Genomic DNA, 18922 nt, shown 5'->3' on the forward strand with positions numbered 1-18922 from the left:
GAGTTAATTTAACACTATAAAATAAGCACAGTAAAATAGAATAGTAATGTATGACTGTCATTTTTGGCTATAATGGCTACCAGGTAAAAGATAGATATGTTGACGCAGTGTTTTATTAAGAACTATTTGAGACAAACAATTCCATCATCTGGAGGCACGGCAGTGCCTCCGCCAAGTCGATACATTACTTTCCTGTAACTTTAACGGTTTAAGCAGCGTACGCCTAGACTTTTTGCGACTCACTTGATGCTTATTTTAATATTAAAACCAAACCAAACATTATCTTTAAAAATTTTCGTCATTCTGTTATTATGATGTATAAACTATATTATTGGAAAGTTTGTCACATATTTTAATTTGTCACATAACATTACTTTCCAGAATTTGATCCTTATAAGCGACACTATCAGATAGTGGAATAATATAGAGGGTGTATTTTTTTTAATGAACTCGTTCGATTTCTGGCTAAGGAAAAAGATATTTTAAAAAACTAATGATGCAGTTTTAGTTTTTATCAAAATCGGCCTCGTAACTCCTTTCAGCATTTTTCGCTAATCCTCATAGTTTCGGATTGGGCCCTGAAGGCCTGTTTGAAAAATTCACCCTGCATATATATTTCTTATGTGCGTGTGTATGTCAATGAACTCCTCCTAAACGACTGGATTGATTTTGATGAAATTTGTTATGTGTGTTCAAGGGAACTTGAGAATGATTTAGATTCAAAATATGGTACGTGGGAAAAGGTTTTTTAATTAATTTTTAATTCGTAAGTAGTTGTTGATTTTGGAATGTTTCACATTAGATTCGACAGACTTCACTACCATCGCAGTTTCAAATATTCTATCTATTATTCAAACCCGTAAGTGATAAGGGTTTTTCACCCTTAACATTTTTTTTATTTATATATATTTATACAACGTTTGCCGGGACAGCTAGTAAAAAAATAAAAACAATCATATGCAGAAGTGGCTGATCGGCGTATTGAAGGTCAAGTAGACAAAAAATGTTTGCTAGTCAAAGTACAGTTGAACGCAACAGAAAGGTTAAGCCAATTTTCGACCGAAACATTGACAGATACTTCTATTTTGGCCGAAACTTGGCCTATTACACTACTTAGTGAAGACAAAAGTTATTTCAATTTTTTTATACGTCCCTCGTACCTTTTATTTTACCTTAAACTTTACACTTTACAATGTATTATTAAATATAAACATAATAAATATTAACAATTCGTCCATTTCGTTTTATTCAATTTTAAATTTGTCAAACATTTATATAGTCGCATAATCGAGAGTAAAGAATTCTAATGTTTTGATTATTAGTCGATGTCCAGTTTCTTGAAGGAGCCCTCCACTCCACTGAAGATATCTGAGATGTTCTTGGGCTTTCCCGGTCGCAGGGACTCCGTCACTCGCTTCAGGCTCTCGTTCTTCAAGTATGCTTCTCCAGCTTGCAGCATTGCTAACACGTCCTCTGAAAATATCAGCAGAAGCTTCTACATACATTCACATAAGATTAATTCATTCATTCAAGTATAGAACGTTAGTATTTTTTATTCCTAATTAATTAAAATCTAATTTGGATTTTATTAAGATGGTTTAATGGCAATGATCACTTAGAGTAAATTATACTGCATGCACTTTTGCTGTTATGAAGTTGAAACACAATATGGTCTATATCTATTTTACATATATCTAAGATCTTAGGCGGACATCTTAGTCTAAGTCCTACTCAATGTGGTACGTAGTAGAACACTGTCAGGGCTCGATATAGCTACATAATGAACCGCTCCGGATATTATTTTGTCTCATTTTATAATAATATTGCATAGAAACGAAGAAAGCGAAAAAATAATTCATGTAGTTATGTTACCGATGGTAAAATTTTGCCACAACTCATTTTCAATTTAGCATTTTCTTCGTGTCCTCCTAGGACAGTAATTGGTCGATAATACATTTGCACCACTTCCGCTACACTATCACTACCCACCTTTACACTCCTGGTAACTTTGGTTAGATTTTCCACTAGTTTCGCTGGGCAATGCTTCTAGCGGTATCACCGACTCCAAGGCTTTGTTTCCGGGCTCGTAGACACCCAACATGTCCATTAGTTGTTTCTTCGTAAACGGCTTCATGAGCATCAGGAATTTGTCCATGAAACTCGGCGCGTTCATGAAATGAAAGCCTTTTAGCTTGACTATCATTGCCTCCTGTGAGAAGAAAATAATTTCTCTACGCAACATTTGATATTTATGCTGAAATCATTTATGCTTTTTATTTCTAAAAAGCTACGCTTCAAATTTGAAAGAAGCTGAATTTTTATCCTGGTGAGAAAGCCCCGTTGAAATCAATATTTAGACAAGTTAAACTTGGGATAAAACTATTTTACGTCAGTTTATTTTAAGCATTTAATAAATATCATGATTGTAGAAATACAATACCGTAAGGTCTTTCTCTTGATGTTCAGAAGTAAATAACACCTATGAACATCTTTACTTGTAACTATTATCATATCGAACAGTTACTATGATGACAAAATTGGGTCACAAAAATAGTCTCCTTTATTAAGTTAGGATTAAAACTACTTCGCAACAATCCGCTACTAATATATATATAATGGTATATATTGCAAACCATGTAGAAAAGCATGAGGTGGTGGTATGTATGGTGGTGTATATTTGTTATTTTTTGCATTTGCACGCATCATTTGTAGGAGGGAGGGTGGTACATACTGCATGGTTTAACATATATACCCTCATACATATTAATAGCGGATTGTTACGAAGTAGTTTTAATCCTAACTTAATAGCATGGATTTTCGCAAAGTAACGCCTGATACAATTAAATATCTAACCTCCTTTATCAAGTCTATCAAATTACAATGCTGCTTAAGTCTGCTAAAGTAATAAAAATATATGGAGGTAATGCAGAATAACTTAGATAATTTATCGATTACACATTCAAACCTGCATGTAGTATAAGAACTGCTGAATATTTTGCATGTCCATCCTCGCCAGGTGTCCCAGGGTCATGTTATTGAAGTCCACCAGCAGGATGAAGCCAGGCCAAGTGCCCTCCTTGTACTGCCAGAGGTCTAATATCATGAGCACCGTTCTGGAAAAAGTTGTATTTTAACTTAAAACTGATTTACCTAAATGCATCTCATTTTGAAAGGAATTTTCAGAATGTTTAGGCTATCCATTAATCTCATTAATTGCGGCTTGGTAGATTTCACAAGTTTTTGAGAACATTGTGAAGGACTTTTGAGCTCGTGTTTTCCTTATTATGTTTTCCTTCACCGTTGAAGCAATCGATCATTAATTTATGATGATATAGAAGATAGAAGCTGGATTTAAAAAATAGAATGGTGGTGGTAGAATCCCTCGCGGTTTGAATTCGGAGGTCTAAAAATAAAACAGTGTGAATTGTGTTGATGTTCGGGTCTGAAGGAAGAGATACTTATATGAAATGTTCCAAACTAGTCTTCAAGGACAGCAATGCATCTGTGGCCAATCTCAAGTACGACTCTAATCCTATCTAGAAGATATCCATGGGTGTCGGTTGATTCTTAACTCTAAGTGGACTCTGGACTATGTTTTTTAATAAAGTACCTCATAGTATCTCCTAGAAAAAAGTTTTTGGAGTCAGTGTCTAAGAAGCGCGTGTAGAAGATTGCGTAGCCTTCTTTAGTGCGCATTTGTAGTGGAGTCAGCAAACTGAAAAAAAATATGGTTACCAAATGAAAATCATAATATAATGAATTAATTAATAAAAACAAAAAAATATATCAAACTATTTTCATTTACATTAATTAGGTAATGTAATTAGGGTGTGATGATTTTAAATAATAATAAATATATTTTATTTTGTAACAGTACCTAAGTTAGTTAGCAAATGAAAATGAAAATTTAAATTTAAATTTAAAAACAAGAAAAATAAACAAAAAAAAGCAATTTATATTTAAATTAATAATAAGGTAATCGACCTGCCTTATAAAGTACGCAAGTGTTTTTAAAAAATATTATAAATTATTTATTTATTTATTCTTATTTAACTACTTTTAATTACACATAATTATTAGGGTCATCAATTAATTATTATATAATAAACTGAAAAATATTTACAATTATAATTAAACTTACAGAAAATTAAAAGAAATAAATTAAACTATAAATATAAAACAACTTATTTACAAAATTTACATAAGTATATATAAAAATGAAAAACAAAAATATTAAAATAAAAACACTACCATAAAAAATTGTCACCATCACTGTCTTTGGGCAAGGTTCCCAAGACGCTGGCAGCATTTCCTCTCTGAATTGCTATACCAATCCTTTCAGCGAAATGTATGCCAGCTCTCGGGTCCCCAGAGACGTCGACCAAACGAGTTGACAGCTGTTTAAACAGCTGCCAAGCATCCGGACCCCATGGACCCAAAGTTTCAACACCAAACGCCACAAATATATAGTTATTGCATAAACTAACATATTTACGACGTTTGGTGCTTTCAGCAGCTGTAGCCGCCGCCCCCGCGCCAGAGGAAGACGCCTGGAGGTGAGAAGGAGCCAGTGTGTCGACACACGTAGCGTCCCACACTAGCATCCTCCCCCCCTTCCAGGATACCGTCGGGCCGCTTGCCATCGTCACGTGCGAGACCATTCGGCTCTAAACAAGCCGGCACGTTGACGGTGACAAAAGCCTGACGAATGACGTCGTTGATGGAAGCATGACGCGATAAGCGACCAGCACTGCGCTGACAAGAAAGTCCATGGTGTCCAAACACATCGACGTCAGCGCCGCAATGACAGCGATGGCGTTCAACGGTCTTTACCCCCAGGCGCAAACATGTACAAATTGATAACGTTAAGTTATCTAAAAGTAAAGTTCTTATTTTGTTGGAAAAAAATTAATTAAAGTAATTAATTTTATGCATACTAATTGGCTTATTCATTTAAATACTTTTTATCCTTAAGTTGTTATAATCTAAGATAAATTTATAATATTTTAAATTATTATAAAATTTAAGAAGTACTTAAAGAAATATTTTGTATAAAAATACATGCAAGCGAACATAAAACTTCCTTCTTTTCGACATCAGATAAACGGAGTAATGATAGCAACAAAATTAATATATAAATAGATATACATATAGATATGCAGACGTGCTACCTGATGGAAGTAGTCAACTTCGCCTATGGATATTTGCAACACCAGAGGAGTCGCCAATGAATCGCTGGCTTCTTCTGAATTATAGTCGATTTGACCATCTTATACCCCTAAGGTGCATGCATCTGTGATTGGTGTACGGAGTTGGTTACAGATGTCCATACGGCAGTGACCACATACCATCAAGTGGACTGTAAGCTAGTCGTAATTTTCTATTGCAATGTTGGTTAAAACGACTATAAATTATTACAATGGAATGAGCAATACTTCAGTTTATGTGAAGGAAGTCGCAAGCAAAACATAGATAGATACACATAGAAATACATAAATTCGATTCTATTAATAAATCTTCTAATTATATTATGCACAATTATGATGGCCAATTATTGTTTTATTTTTTGTTTTAATTAATAATATCTATAGACTAGGATAGAAGCCTTTAAAAATAATAAAAAGTGAAATAAAATTGTAGTAGGATGAAACCCATTAGAAAAGGAGGGGAATATTATAAAAATGAAGGGAAAAATAATTTACGGGCGATCTGAGGTCGGGGAGGGGATGGGGGTGAGTCTTTAAGGGTAAAAAACGGTTATTTCTCGATTTCCGGCAAAACTAAAAGTCCTATCGAAAAAGTCAAATGGCAAAGTTGTAGGTAATAAAAAGATCTAAAACTTTTGTATTTACACTTTTTTTACATAACCTCAAAATTTATGTGAAAAATTCAAAAAACCAAGTTTTTGGTTTTTTATTTTTATCTTTTACAAAAAAATTTTTTTTTTAACGAAATTTGGCGAAAACTTACCTTTTTATGTCCCAAATACGCTGTAATTTATTTGATTAAAAATATTTATTTTTTCACCTTATTTTGAATTAATATCGAAAAAACACCCTAATTTTCAATCGAAAACTCACCCGTCAAAATATCAGCTTTTGTCAAAAAGTTGGTATGTTTTCTGTTCGTTGAAATCTCTAATTTTTGATGGTGAAAAAAAAATATATGTTACTATAGTAAATTCTCAGAAAATGTAAAAAATCAAAAAAAAACTCGAATTCGAATTTTTTTTTTAATTTTTATAAAAAATTTTGAGCTATTTATTACCACTTTAATTACTCGAAAAACATTAGATTACATGTTACATTGATAAAAAAAATTGCAAATAAGAATATACTACTATAATTAACAAACAAATCAGTTAATAAAATTAATATTTAATAAGACATTTACAATATTTGGAGAAAGTTGTCGAATCTTCTTTAAATTATATGCGTAGATGTCTATTTATAACTATTTTAAGAAAAATTATATACCTGAGTGACCTACGAAAAATAGTAGCCCATCAAAAGGTATTTCATGGAGAAGTGGGAAAGGGGCTAGGCGAGTCTGGGTCTTACTACATACATACCTACTATTTCGTAGCAGCTGTTACAACCGTTAGCCTAACCAGTATTCGAAATACAGTACAATATACAACATCGTTTATAAAAATACACGTGCACGCTGAGTTTCTTGAAGATAATTGTGACAAGTTTACTTAAAAAAAAAAAAAACTTTTCGAATCTGCATAGGAAGGTAATTACTATATCTATTTTTGTCTGTATCAATCAACTCAAACATAAAAATCGTAATATTTTCTTTAAAAAATAGTATACTTAACGTAACGTAACCTAAAGATTGAAATTAAATGATGTTTTAGTACAAGATAAAAAAATAATAATCTCCTTAATTTTGCACAAACAAATTTAGTTAATCCCATAGAAAAAAAAATTTTCAAAATACATAAAAAATATTTTAAAAATCTATAAAAAATATATAAAATATATATCATAATTATATTTGTAATAACAAACTTTTGGCCGATTTTCATATATATTTTTTACATTTCAAATATATTTCAGATGTATTCAAAATATATGAAATATACTTGAAAATCAGCCAAAAGTTAGTTATTAAATAGTACATTACAATACGAGGACGAAAAATTTTTTTCTGACAAGTGTGAGTTTGCAGGCCGAGCCGCAGGCGAGGACTGCAATCACACGAGTCAGAAAAACATTTTTCGTCCGCGTGTTGTATAAAATTTTATATTACGGGGTCGGAAATGGGGGTTTTGCGCACGCGAAGCGTGCGTAAAACGTCCATTTACGCACGCCGTGATATAAAATATATTTACTATACATATTTTTTATATATTTATACATTTTAAATAGATTTTTAATATATTTATTAGACATTTTGACATTTATTTCTTTAATATATTTTTTATGGGGGTATATTCATGATAAAATAGTGAAGGCATTATTAATTCGATTCTGTCTTTTCAGATTATCAGTATGGATGAATCTGTTTGTATCATCTGCAATAAGGCAGATGATAAGCAAGTGTATGAAATAAAAAAGCAGCTTTGAGTCGTTTAGTGGTATCCAGCACTTCCAAATTTCAAATTCAAATCCAAGTTTTTTTTTTATTTTTTACATTTTCTGAGAATTTACTATAGTAACATATATTTTTTTTTTCACCATCAAAAAGTAGAGATTTCAACGAACAGAAAACATACCAACTTTTTGAAAAAAGCTGATATTTTGACGGGTGAGTTTTCGATTGAAAATTAGGGTGTTTTTTCGATATTAATTCAAAATAAGGTGAAAAAATAAATATTTTTAATCAAATAAATTACAGCGTATTTGGGACATAAAAAGGTAAGTTTTCGCCAAATTTCGTTAAAAAAAAAAATACGTGTGGCACTCGGAGACTGCCGCGGTAAAGCTATTGCATAGCATTTTTTATGCTATGAAAACGATCAGAAGGAATTCCAGAAATACAATATATTCTTCCATAATCATCAACATTTACATTAATACATCTTTATCCACTATTTTATCATATCTCTATTATATAAGACATTGCAAATATCAGCTGACATTTCATAACTCCAAGCAAGACTGAACATTCTAAAATATAAAATAGAAAAGTATTTAATAAGTGACGTAAAGTATTAACAACCAGCAATATAAATGGATCAATGCGATGTGCCTGTGACATTTGGCCGAATGTTACAGGTACATCGCATTTTTCATTAATAAATGCACTTTGTTTATTCATATTTAAAACACTTTGTACACAAATTATTTGTACCATAAATCATAATGGCGTTTTGATTTTGTGCTGACAAGTCTGTCAGTTGTAATTGTACGTTTAAAAATAACAAACACTCTTTTACGTTATTTTATCAATCCAGAATTCAACATAGCTTATGTTGATAAAACATATTATTTGGATAATATGGTAATATAATTTTGAATTTTATAATGGGAATATAAAATATACTTCACGCAATTTTAAGATTTCTGCACGGATTATAAAAAAATGTGTATTACTGCCATCTTTTTTTTTTTTTTTTATAATATAAGAGTAGCAGACGAGCATGCAGTCCACCTGATGGTAAGTGGCTACTGTCGCCCATGGACATCTGTAATCAACCCCAGATAGGATTAGATATTCCTACCTGAGGTCGGCCACAGATGCGCCGCTACCCCTGAGGACTAAGCTGGAATGCCTCGAAAAAGTCTGTCTCCCTTACCACACCCTTCAAACCGGAACACAGCAACGCTTAACACTGCTGTTATTAGGTAGAAATAGGTGTGGCGGTGGTGCCGCCGGAGTCGAACCACAAAGGGTTCTACCACCTTCCTCTGTGTTCATCTGTGTTCAAGTTGACGAATTAAGGTTATCAAATAAAATAATAAGGAATGTAAAATAATACTTTATTCAATTATATCCATATTTTTCTATTGACAGTCAACAACTCGGTTGCCTGGAGACTTGATATCCAACAGTCCTCCACCGCTATTTTCACTTACACCACCAGGGGCGCCGGCAGCATTTGGTCAAGGTGACGGCGCACCAGTATGCCATTTTCAGTTTTGACTTCATAATGGACTCTACCTAATCTTCGGATGACGACTCCGAACTCCCATTTAACTCTTGGGTTGGTGTAACTGCGGACTTGTACCTTATCACCTTGTCCGAACTCCTGCGTTGGCGGTGCATTGTAATGTAATCTGGATAGTGGGGCGGATTTTTTTAAATAAGGCAGGCATATAGGTTCTTACCTCTCTGCCGAACATTAACTGATAAGGTGATAACACTTTTGTATTAGGTGTACGTCTCAAGCGTGCCTTGACAGTTAACAGTTTATCAAATAAACTTCCGCTCTTGCTGATATAAAAGAACATTCAGGTATTAGCCGATTATTTTCTTTTTGTACATTCAAAAATTTAAATTTTAGCTTTGTATATATTTCTTCAAATTCGTACCTGTATTTTATTTCCTCTTCTAAATTTTCTTCTTCTGTAAGCCATTCAATTTTTTCTTGAATCGCGTAGAATTTGTTCAAATTTTCTTGTAAAGAATTCAGTCGTATATTTATTTCTTCAATGTCAATTTTTTCTATTCCCGAAATGTAATTTTCGGTTCGTTTCATTAACCCACGTAATGTGGCTCGTATTTCCTTATTGTTTTTTAGTTCATTCGACATCTCGTCGCCAATATCAAATAAAATAATAAGGAATGTAAAATAATACTTTATTCAATTATATCCATATTTTTCTATTGACAGTCAATAACTCGGTTGCCTGGAGACTTGATAGTTGGATATCAAGTCTCCAGGCAACCGAGTTGTTGAAAGGTGTTACTTATTTTCGTTACGGAATTTCTCGATTCGGTCGCCGCGCTCAAAGCCCGCGATAAAAGCTATGCAATAGCTTAAAATTTTTTTGTAAAAGATAAAAATAAAAAACCAAAAACTTGGTTTTTTGAATTTTTCACATAAATTTTGAGGTTATGTGAAAAAAGTGTAAATACAAAAGTTTTAGATCTTTTTATTACCTACAACTTTGCCATTTGACTTTTTCGATAGGACTTTTAGTTTTGCCGGAAATCGAGAAAAACCGTTTTTTACCCTTAAAGACTCACCCCCATCCCCTCCCCGACCTCAGATCGCCCGTAAATTATTTTTCCCTTCATTTTTATAATATTCCCCTCCTTTTCTAATGGGTTTCATCCTACTACGATTTTAATTGGTTTTAAAAATTATCGACCCTGGTCTACTAGTTAAACTTGCAAATAAAATTAAGGAAATAAGTGAAACATACATACATAGTTTAATTTTCGTAGCAAATTGTGAAGTTAAATGTTAGTTTCGAAGGGGTAAGTAATATAATTCGTTTGTAACTGGTAGTCGTCAACCCCTTTTGTGGGACACCGCTGCTGGTCACAAGTCTTCTCAAAGTAAGAAGAGCTTAGGCTATATTCCATCGCGCTGGCCACGTGCACATTGGTAGACTACGTTATTATTACGGTAGTGGTACTACAAGTATTTTAGGATATTTTCCTTCACCGTTCAGCACGTGATAATTTATGTATAATACGCACGTATTTAAAAGTCTGGGCTTGGATCCTTAGATTGATAGGCGGAATTTCTAACTATTAGTCTAACACTGGCATAAGAAAATGTACTGACACTGTATCCAAGGTCTTCCTCACGCGAGCATCGAACTTTCTGTCCTTGAAGAAGGTGGTGAAGAGAGTGCGCAGGGTATAGTGCAGATCGAGAACTTGCTTCGTGACGCCCGTGCTGCAGTCGCACGAGTGGAACGTGAGAATTAGGTCCAGGTCTGGAAATATGGCAATAATAGTGAGGTCAAGTGCGACTTGGATTTTCATTTATTTTTTATTTTTATTAAGTTTTTGTTATGATATTAAGGACATTAATACAATTTTAAACTGTCTAGGTATCTATTACGGTTCAATAAATAAAGCGAATAACGCCGCAAAATTGTATGACGACCCTGTTACTTTACGAGAGTTTGTTATTTAGTATTTGTTGTTGTTTACAGCGACCACCGTTATAGATATTCTGTAAAATTTTCAAGTTTCTATCTATTTTGGTTCGAGAGAAAGAGTCCTGTAGCAGACGGAAAAATAGCGGAGGCTTAGTAATAGGGTTTCGTATTTACCCTTTGCATACGGAACCCTAAAGAAGTCGGTTAAAAAAATCAGTTTGTTTGTAGGTTGCTATAAAGTTAGAACATCATTGAGTCCTCCTTCAATACCTACCAGTAATGTACTTAGAGGGTAGATGAGGCTGCGTGTTCAGCCACCGTCGTAGAGCCGCGATGTCCTCCGGAGTGATGCCAGTGCTCTTCTGATACTCCTCCTCGAGAGGGAACTGCGTCAGCTGTTTTGATGGCATTGTCTGCAAAATAAATATTTTTTTAATAATGGGAGTAAGTATGCAACGTTTTATTTATATTCAATCAAATCAAATTGAAAATATTTTATTCATAGTAGATTCTTTACAGAACTCAGCAAGCGCAAGGTGTTTCATTATGTAGAATTGTAAGTGACTTCTGCCGCTCAAGGAAATCTGTAATCAACCTCAGATAGAATCTCATAAAAGGTTCTAACACGATTAACTATAACGTAGTTAACTTACAAAAAATATTAGGTTTATAAATGCCAGTGGTGATAATGACTAGACAGTGGTATTTGGCCTTCTATATTATTCGAGCAAAAGTAAAATCTATACTTGCGTGTTACTATTTGTCATAGCAAACATATGTGGCGGGTAGCTATGCAAATGCTTAATTCATTAGCAGGCAGGTGGTAAAACAACACCTATGTAGAAGTACCAAACAGAGTCAGAAACTTAAAAAAAATATTTTTAGAGATTTTTTCTATATAAACTAATTTTATAAATTGGAGTAGCAAACGGGCATGCAGTCCATCTGATGGACTACTACTGCCGCCTCTAGACATCTGTAATCAACTCCAGGTAAGGACTAAATTGGAACGCCTTGGATAAGTATGTCTCCTTTAACTCCTTCAAATCACAACACAGCAGCGCATCACACTGCTGTTATTAAGCAGAAATAGGTGTAGCAGTATTGCCGTCAGAGTCAAACCACAAAGAGTTTTACCACCTCCACTAGATGTAATTTATTACACGTTCAACTTATTTACGGTTTCTGTCCAAAAGTATAATGCTAATTATATCAACATTGTGCAAAAAACTCAAAAAAACAGACACTACAAGAAGTGTAGTGTGCTTGTTTCAGCTCGTAAAGTTTTTTGCGTGTCAGCCATTATTAAAACATCAGACAATGCCATACTTATTTTTAATTTGGAAACTGATATATTAGGTACGTCAAGTATATACTTATTATGCTCACGGCATCTTATCCGTGACCTGTGTAGTCTAATTTTAGCCTAGGTCCTATCTACAACGCCGAATGATTATTGTACCAGTAAACAAGGTGAATAAGGTGGTTTTGAAGGTGGTAGAACCCTTTGTGGTTCGACTCCGGCGGCACCACCGCCACAACTATTTCTGCCTGATAAGTGTTAAACGCTGCTGCGTTCTGGTTTGAAGGGTGCGGTAAGGGAGACAGACTTTTCCGAGGCGTTCCAGCTTAGTCCTCAGGGGTAGCGGCGCATCTGTGGCCGACCTCAGGTAGGAATATCTAATCCTATCTGGGATTGATTACAGACGTCCAAGGGTGGCAGTAGTCACTTACCATTATGTGGACTGCATGCTCGTCTGCTACTTCTATATTAAAAAAAAGTTCCAACCAAATTTGAATGTAAACATCTAGAGCTATGTGGGAACTGAAATGATGTGAAGTGTATTCGTGTGATTTTGTACTGTTATTCAGTAGATTAATTGTAGGAGATTGTAGGTACGAGTATGGAGTGTAGATGTACCTCAAGAAAACCGTTTCTGTATATCCATAAGTGACGTTCGACAGTTGTTAAGCTACTGACGTTAGTGTAGCTCGGGGCAGAATAAAAAAAGCGTCAATAAAATTTACCAAGACGTTATTTACGAAATCATTTTGGATTACGGAAGTAGTTGGTATTCTGTATTTATACTACAATTATGTTAACTACTATAGTCACCAAAAAATCACACATACTTACCTATTTACAACTGATAAGTTCATTTCACACTCTCTTGCCATACTGGCCTCATTCTAGAAGATTTTAGAAGACGTGTTATTGTTGGAAGAATGGAACATAACAGGTAGAAGGGAGCTACGGTTGGCAACACTGAAAGGGAGCTGGTAACACTAAAACCGCACAAGAGGATATAAGATGGCGGGAGTAAAAAAGGATTAGGAATTCTGTAAGAAAGTGTAATGTTTAATTGAGGCCTAATAAATAAAAGAAGTAATAAAGTACATTGTGTTTCAACTAATACAACAGTTATTTAATGCTTACGGGATATTATTTAAACCGAACTCTAAAGTTCTAGGTTCTCTACACTCTAACCTTTGCTTTCATCGCCGACTTAAATTTTGAGAATATTCAACAATTCAACTGATTGAGCATTCTTATTACCTAAATATATTTTTTATCTTAATCAAGCCGTTTTTATTGTTATTATTAGGTATTCTATACAAAAAAAAGTCATTTAAATGATGAGTTGGTCACCTTTTTGTAAAATATCTAATTATAATTCTATTCTGAGAAGGATAATATAATCTTGTTTATTTTGAATACAAAGTTCAAGGCTAAAAATCAAAATATTTTCTCGTGGCCAGCATGAAGTCCATGAACACATATTAGTAATATGTACAATATAATATCACTGAAGTGAAATATTTTACTATTAAAATGTGATATCTAATTTTACAAGTTAAGTCTAGGCGAGGAGCGAACCCGGAGTCTTCTGAATCAGACCGGTATGGTGACCATTCGGTTATGCTGGTTGTCATGCCAAAATATATCAGAAAGTTTAATAATTTCAGGGAGTACCTGTCTATGAGACAAAACTTCTAGTTACGTTAATGGGTTGTAGGGGGGGGCTTCGTAACGAATATAAAAAAATGTACTTAACACGTGAAACTTATGACGCTTTAAACCCTCATTTAACTAACAATTAACTATCTATTATAAAAACAAAAAATTAAACCCGACCGTTTAAAAATCATAGCCTAGGTCTATATGTCACTTCCACGACTTAAAATTTTAATTGTGGAAGCAGTTTAATCTGTACGGCTTGCCAAAGAATTATACTCATACATACGCTCGAAAAACATTACCCTCCGCGGTCCGGTAAAAAAACAAAAGCTTCGACATTTATCCCTAAGAAAAGACCAAGAAAATTCTACTTACATAATTCTAAAACAATCTTCGAAATACTTCCTCGCAAGACTATGATGTCGACCGTATGTCGCGAACTTGCAAATTAAATAACATTACATTTAAAATTGAATTTGTCAGTTGTCGTGCGACTAAGAGAGCAGCGGAGTTGTTACTACCATAGTTACTGACACCCAGATTGTGTTTATTGCAATGTCAGACCAAAAAAGATGGAGTTCGGATTTGAAGGGCCTGGGACAACGAAAGACTCCAATTTTTTTCTTTAACAATAGTATCATTTGTTTCCGCCAATTCTTAAAAAAAATATTATAAAAAAAATACGTGTGGCACTCGGAGACTGCCGCGGTAAAGCTATTGCATAGCATTTTTTATGCTATGAAAACGATCAGAAGGAATTCCAGAAATACAATATATTCTTCCATAATCATCAACATTTACATTAATACATCTTTATCCACTATTTTATCATATCTCTATTATATAAGACATTGCAAATATCAGCTGACATTTCATAACTCCAAGCAAGACTGAACATTCTAAAATATAAAATAGAAAAGTATTTAATAAGTGACGTAAAGTATTAACAACCAGCAATATAAATGGATCAATGCGATGTGCCTGTGACATTTGGCCGAATGTTACAGGTACATCGCATTTTTCATTAATAAATGCACTTTGTTTATTCATATTTAAAACACTTTGTACACAAATTATTTGTACCATAAATCATAATGGCGTTTTGATTTTGTGCTGACAAGTCTGTCAGTTGTAATTGTACGTTTAAAAATAACAAACACTCTTTTACGTTATTTTATCAATCCAGAATTCAACATAGCTTATGTTGATAAAACATATTATTTGGATAATATGGTAATATAATTTTGAATTTTATAATGGGAATATAAAATATACTTCACGCAATTTTAAGATTTCTGCACGGATTATAAAAAAATGTGTATTACTGCCATCTTTTTTTTTTTTTTTTATAATATAAGAGTAGCAGACGAGCATGCAGTCCACCTGATGGTAAGTGGCTACTGTCGCCCATGGACATCTGTAATCAACCCCAGATAGGATTAGATATTCCTACCTGAGGTCGGCCACAGATGCGCCGCTACCCCTGAGGACTAAGCTGGAATGCCTCGAAAAAGTCTGTCTCCCTTACCACACCCTTCAAACCGGAACACAGCAACGCTTAACACTGCTGTTATTAGGTAGAAATAGGTGTGGCGGTGGTGCCGCCGGAGTCGAACCACAAAGGGTTCTACCACCTTCCTCTGTGTTCATCTGTGTTCAAGTTGACGAATTAAGGTTATCAAATAAAATAATAAGGAATGTAAAATAATACTTTATTCAATTATATCCATATTTTTCTATTGACAGTCAACAACTCGGTTGCCTGGAGACTTGATATCCAACAGTCCTCCACCGCTATTTTCACTTACACCACCAGGGGCGCCGGCAGCATTTGGTCAAGGTGACGGCGCACCAGTATGCCATTTTCAGTTTTGACTTCATAATGGACTCTACCTAATCTTCGGATGACGACTCCGAACTCCCATTTAACTCTTGGGTTGGTGTAACTGCGGACTTGTACCTTATCACCTTGTCCGAACTCCTGCGTTGGCGGTGCATTGTAATGTAATCTGGATAGTGGGGCGGATTTTTTTAAATAAGGCAGGCATATAGGTTCTTACCTCTCTGCCGAACATTAACTGATAAGGTGATAACACTTTTGTATTAGGTGTACGTCTCAAGCGTGCCTTGACAGTTAACAGTTTATCAAATAAACTTCCGCTCTTGCTGATATAAAAGAACATTCAGGTATTAGCCGATTATTTTCTTTTTGTACATTCAAAAATTTAAATTTTAGCTTTGTATATATTTCTTCAAATTCGTACCTGTATTTTATTTCCTCTTCTAAATTTTCTTCTTCTGTAAGCCATTCAATTTTTTCTTGAATCGCGTAGAATTTGTTCAAATTTTCTTGTAAAGAATTCAGTCGTATATTTATTTCTTCAATGTCAATTTTTTCTATTCCCGAAATGTAATTTTCGGTTCGTTTCATTAACCCACGTAATGTGGCTCGTATTTCCTTATTGTTTTTTAGTTCATTCGACATCTCGTCGCCAATATCAAATAAAATAATAAGGAATGTAAAATAATACTTTATTCAATTATATCCATATTTTTCTATTGACAGTCAATAACTCGGTTGCCTGGAGACTTGATAGTTGGATATCAAGTCTCCAGGCAACCGAGTTGTTGAAAGGTGTTACTTATTTTCGTTACGGAATTTCTCGATTCGGTCGCCGCGCTCAAAGCCCGCGATAAAAGCTATGCAATAGCTTAAAAAGATTTTACCCAGTAATTAGCTAAGTGCGAAAAAACACTATTTAAACGTAGAAGTTGCTGACCCGTGCAAATTTGGGTAACGAAAGTTTTCTCCATTCCCCCTCATCTATGGAGACCCCGAGCACTGCCCTGCCCTTCCCCAAATTCGGCCCTGAACTTAGCTCTTTAAGAGAAATATTGAAGCAAAATCACGTCAATCCTTCCAAAATTCAGAAACCAAAGATTACAAAATTACAAGGTTTACAATTGTCAAATGTCGACATTTTGTAGGCTGCTGTTTATATTTTGTTAAATTTAATAATAACGGACGTTAACCTATTATGGCATTTGGTTACTATAATTATTCTTCCGAAGCAATGTGTTGTCTTGTGTTTTCTTTGGTCTGAGATATTAGTACCTATACAGTTTTAACGCAAGAAGTACTAGAAGAGGCATATTTTTTATATATTTATACGTCTTATCTTATTCATAATTACTGTATAATAAGCTTCTTAGTTACGGCACGTTAGTCTAAGTCTGTACCTACACTTAATTTCCTGAAAGATTTGTAGACGAGCTATGCCCTGCGGTTTCAGCTGCGATTAAACGTGTAAATGGAGATATTATGTTATTTTTACTTTTACAGCACTCGTTTGTTCTCCTTAAAACATCAGGAATTAAGGTGGTAGAATCCTTTGTGCTTCGACTCCGGCGGCACCACCGCCACACCTATTTCTACCTAATAACAGCAGTGTTAGGCGCTGCTGTGTTCCGGTTTGCAGGGTGTGGTAAGGGAGACATACTTTTCGAGGCGTTCCAGCTTAGTCCTCAGGGGTAGCGGCGCATCTGTGGCCGACCTCAGGTAGGAATATCTAATCCTATCTGGGGTTGATTACAGATGTCCATGGACGGCAGTAGCCACTTACCATCAGGTGACTGTATGCTCGTCTGCTACTCTTATATTATAAAAAAAGGTAGAGTGAAGGTCCCGTCAAACTGTTTCGGGGATTAAACGGTCCAAACCGATAGACATTTTTTTGTTTGTTATACCTACGTACCGTAAGTAAATACATAAGTAAATGAGTAAGTGTATACACTTACTCATTTACTTACTTATTTTGATTCAGTTCAGTATTTATAGTGTATGTAACCGCATATGTATAAGTACTTATGTCTTGTATTATACTTATGTAATTCTTATATCTAAATATCAATAAACGCTGATATTAGGTACCATTCTGAACACCCTATCCACTGGTCAGGAAGAAATTTCTTAAAAAAATAAGCAGTGACTGTACATTGACGAGGCGGAGCGGTCACCATACCGGTCTGACACGCAGAGGGTCCCGGGTTCGATCCCCGGCCAGATAGAAATCTAAATGATGAATTTAGGTTTCTGTCTCTGAGTCTGGGTGTTTGTGTATTTGCCTATGTGTGTGTCCATAGCACCCACGATACAGGAAATCCTAGTGTGGGGCTGTGAGTGTAGAAAGCGCTTATTTATATACTATTTTGTGTAATAAATACATAAAATAATAAATAATCTATCTATATTCAATTAAATATACACCCATGATAACTAATTAGCATAAAAAAAGAAAGATAGAAACTATAAAATGGATGCAGGTAATAAAGATAATAATAATAGGTACCTATATACAAATGCATTCAATTGTTTACTAACATTTAATGCCTTAGTTACAGTAATTACAGGCCACTGCTGAAACTATTATGAGGATATAAATTAATGTTATTTACTTAACAGTTAACGCCTAACTACATCTTTAACGTTTATTAGCAAAACCATAATTAAAATTTTTAAATACTTAATTCAATTTCAACTAATTCAACACAATTTGGGTTTAAATAATGAAATAAATAAATATACATCTTTTATTACGTTGTTTTCTGTATAGGTACATCGATCTAATATTTTAGAAACACTTTCCGATTATGATAATATTTTGTAGATTGGCTTTCCAATTGTAATTGACGTTTTTACATAAATCTCATTTTGTTGCGTCAACTAACGCCATTTTGTGTAATACTAAGGCATGAAAAGGATTATTTTAGCACACCTGTATTTTTTAGTGTTTACCATGAAAATAACAATCACCTATAATCTTTTAAAACAATTTAGATCATTCGTATTTTAAAGGTATTGTAAAAACATAATAATTATAACGAAATAAAAGATATGATAAAAACTATGGAAATATGATATGAGATTAGCCTTTGTAGTTTTATCTTTAATCTA

General features: G+C 34.1%; 1 protein-coding gene across 1 annotated transcript; it reads right to left on the reverse strand.

Annotated features, from left to right (window-relative positions):
* Nucleotides 1-1144: 1144 nt before the first annotated feature.
* On the reverse strand, nucleotides 1145-14479 carry LOC140746447 (clavesin-1-like). The gene is made up of 7 exons (XM_073078602.1): nucleotides 14344-14479; nucleotides 11284-11422; nucleotides 10688-10841; nucleotides 3611-3715; nucleotides 2966-3113; nucleotides 1990-2209; nucleotides 1145-1473 (listed from the first exon to the last, which is right to left on the reverse strand). Exons 2-7 carry the CDS (start codon nucleotides 11417-11419, stop codon nucleotides 1319-1321), a joined length of 918 nt encoding a protein of 305 aa, XP_072934703.1. The 5' UTR covers nucleotides 11420-11422; nucleotides 14344-14479; the 3' UTR covers nucleotides 1145-1318.
* Nucleotides 14480-18922: the final 4443 nt, after the last annotated feature.

This window comes from Epargyreus clarus, unplaced genomic scaffold, assembly GCF_041222505.1.
Source record: "Epargyreus clarus isolate Ecla_fem2 unplaced genomic scaffold, WU_Ecla_fem_2.2 ptg000012l, whole genome shotgun sequence".
NCBI lineage: Eukaryota > Metazoa > Arthropoda > Insecta > Lepidoptera > Hesperiidae > Epargyreus > Epargyreus clarus.

What these genes read in the sequence shown, in the direction of transcription:
- LOC140746447 (XM_073078602.1), bottom strand. Translation starts at nt 11,419, where the DNA reads ATGCCATCAAAACAGCTGACGCAGTTCCCTCTCGAGGAGGAGTATCAG. An exon ending in ACCCTCTAAGTACATTACTG is followed by an intron (nt 10,842 to 11,283) that starts GTAGGTATTGAA and finishes CCATATTTCCAG; the next exon opens with ACCTGGACCTAATTCTCACG. An exon ending in AGGAAGACCTTGGATACAGT is followed by an intron (nt 3,716 to 10,687) that starts GTCAGTACATTT and finishes ATTTTTTTTCAG; the next exon opens with TTTGCTGACTCCACTACAAA.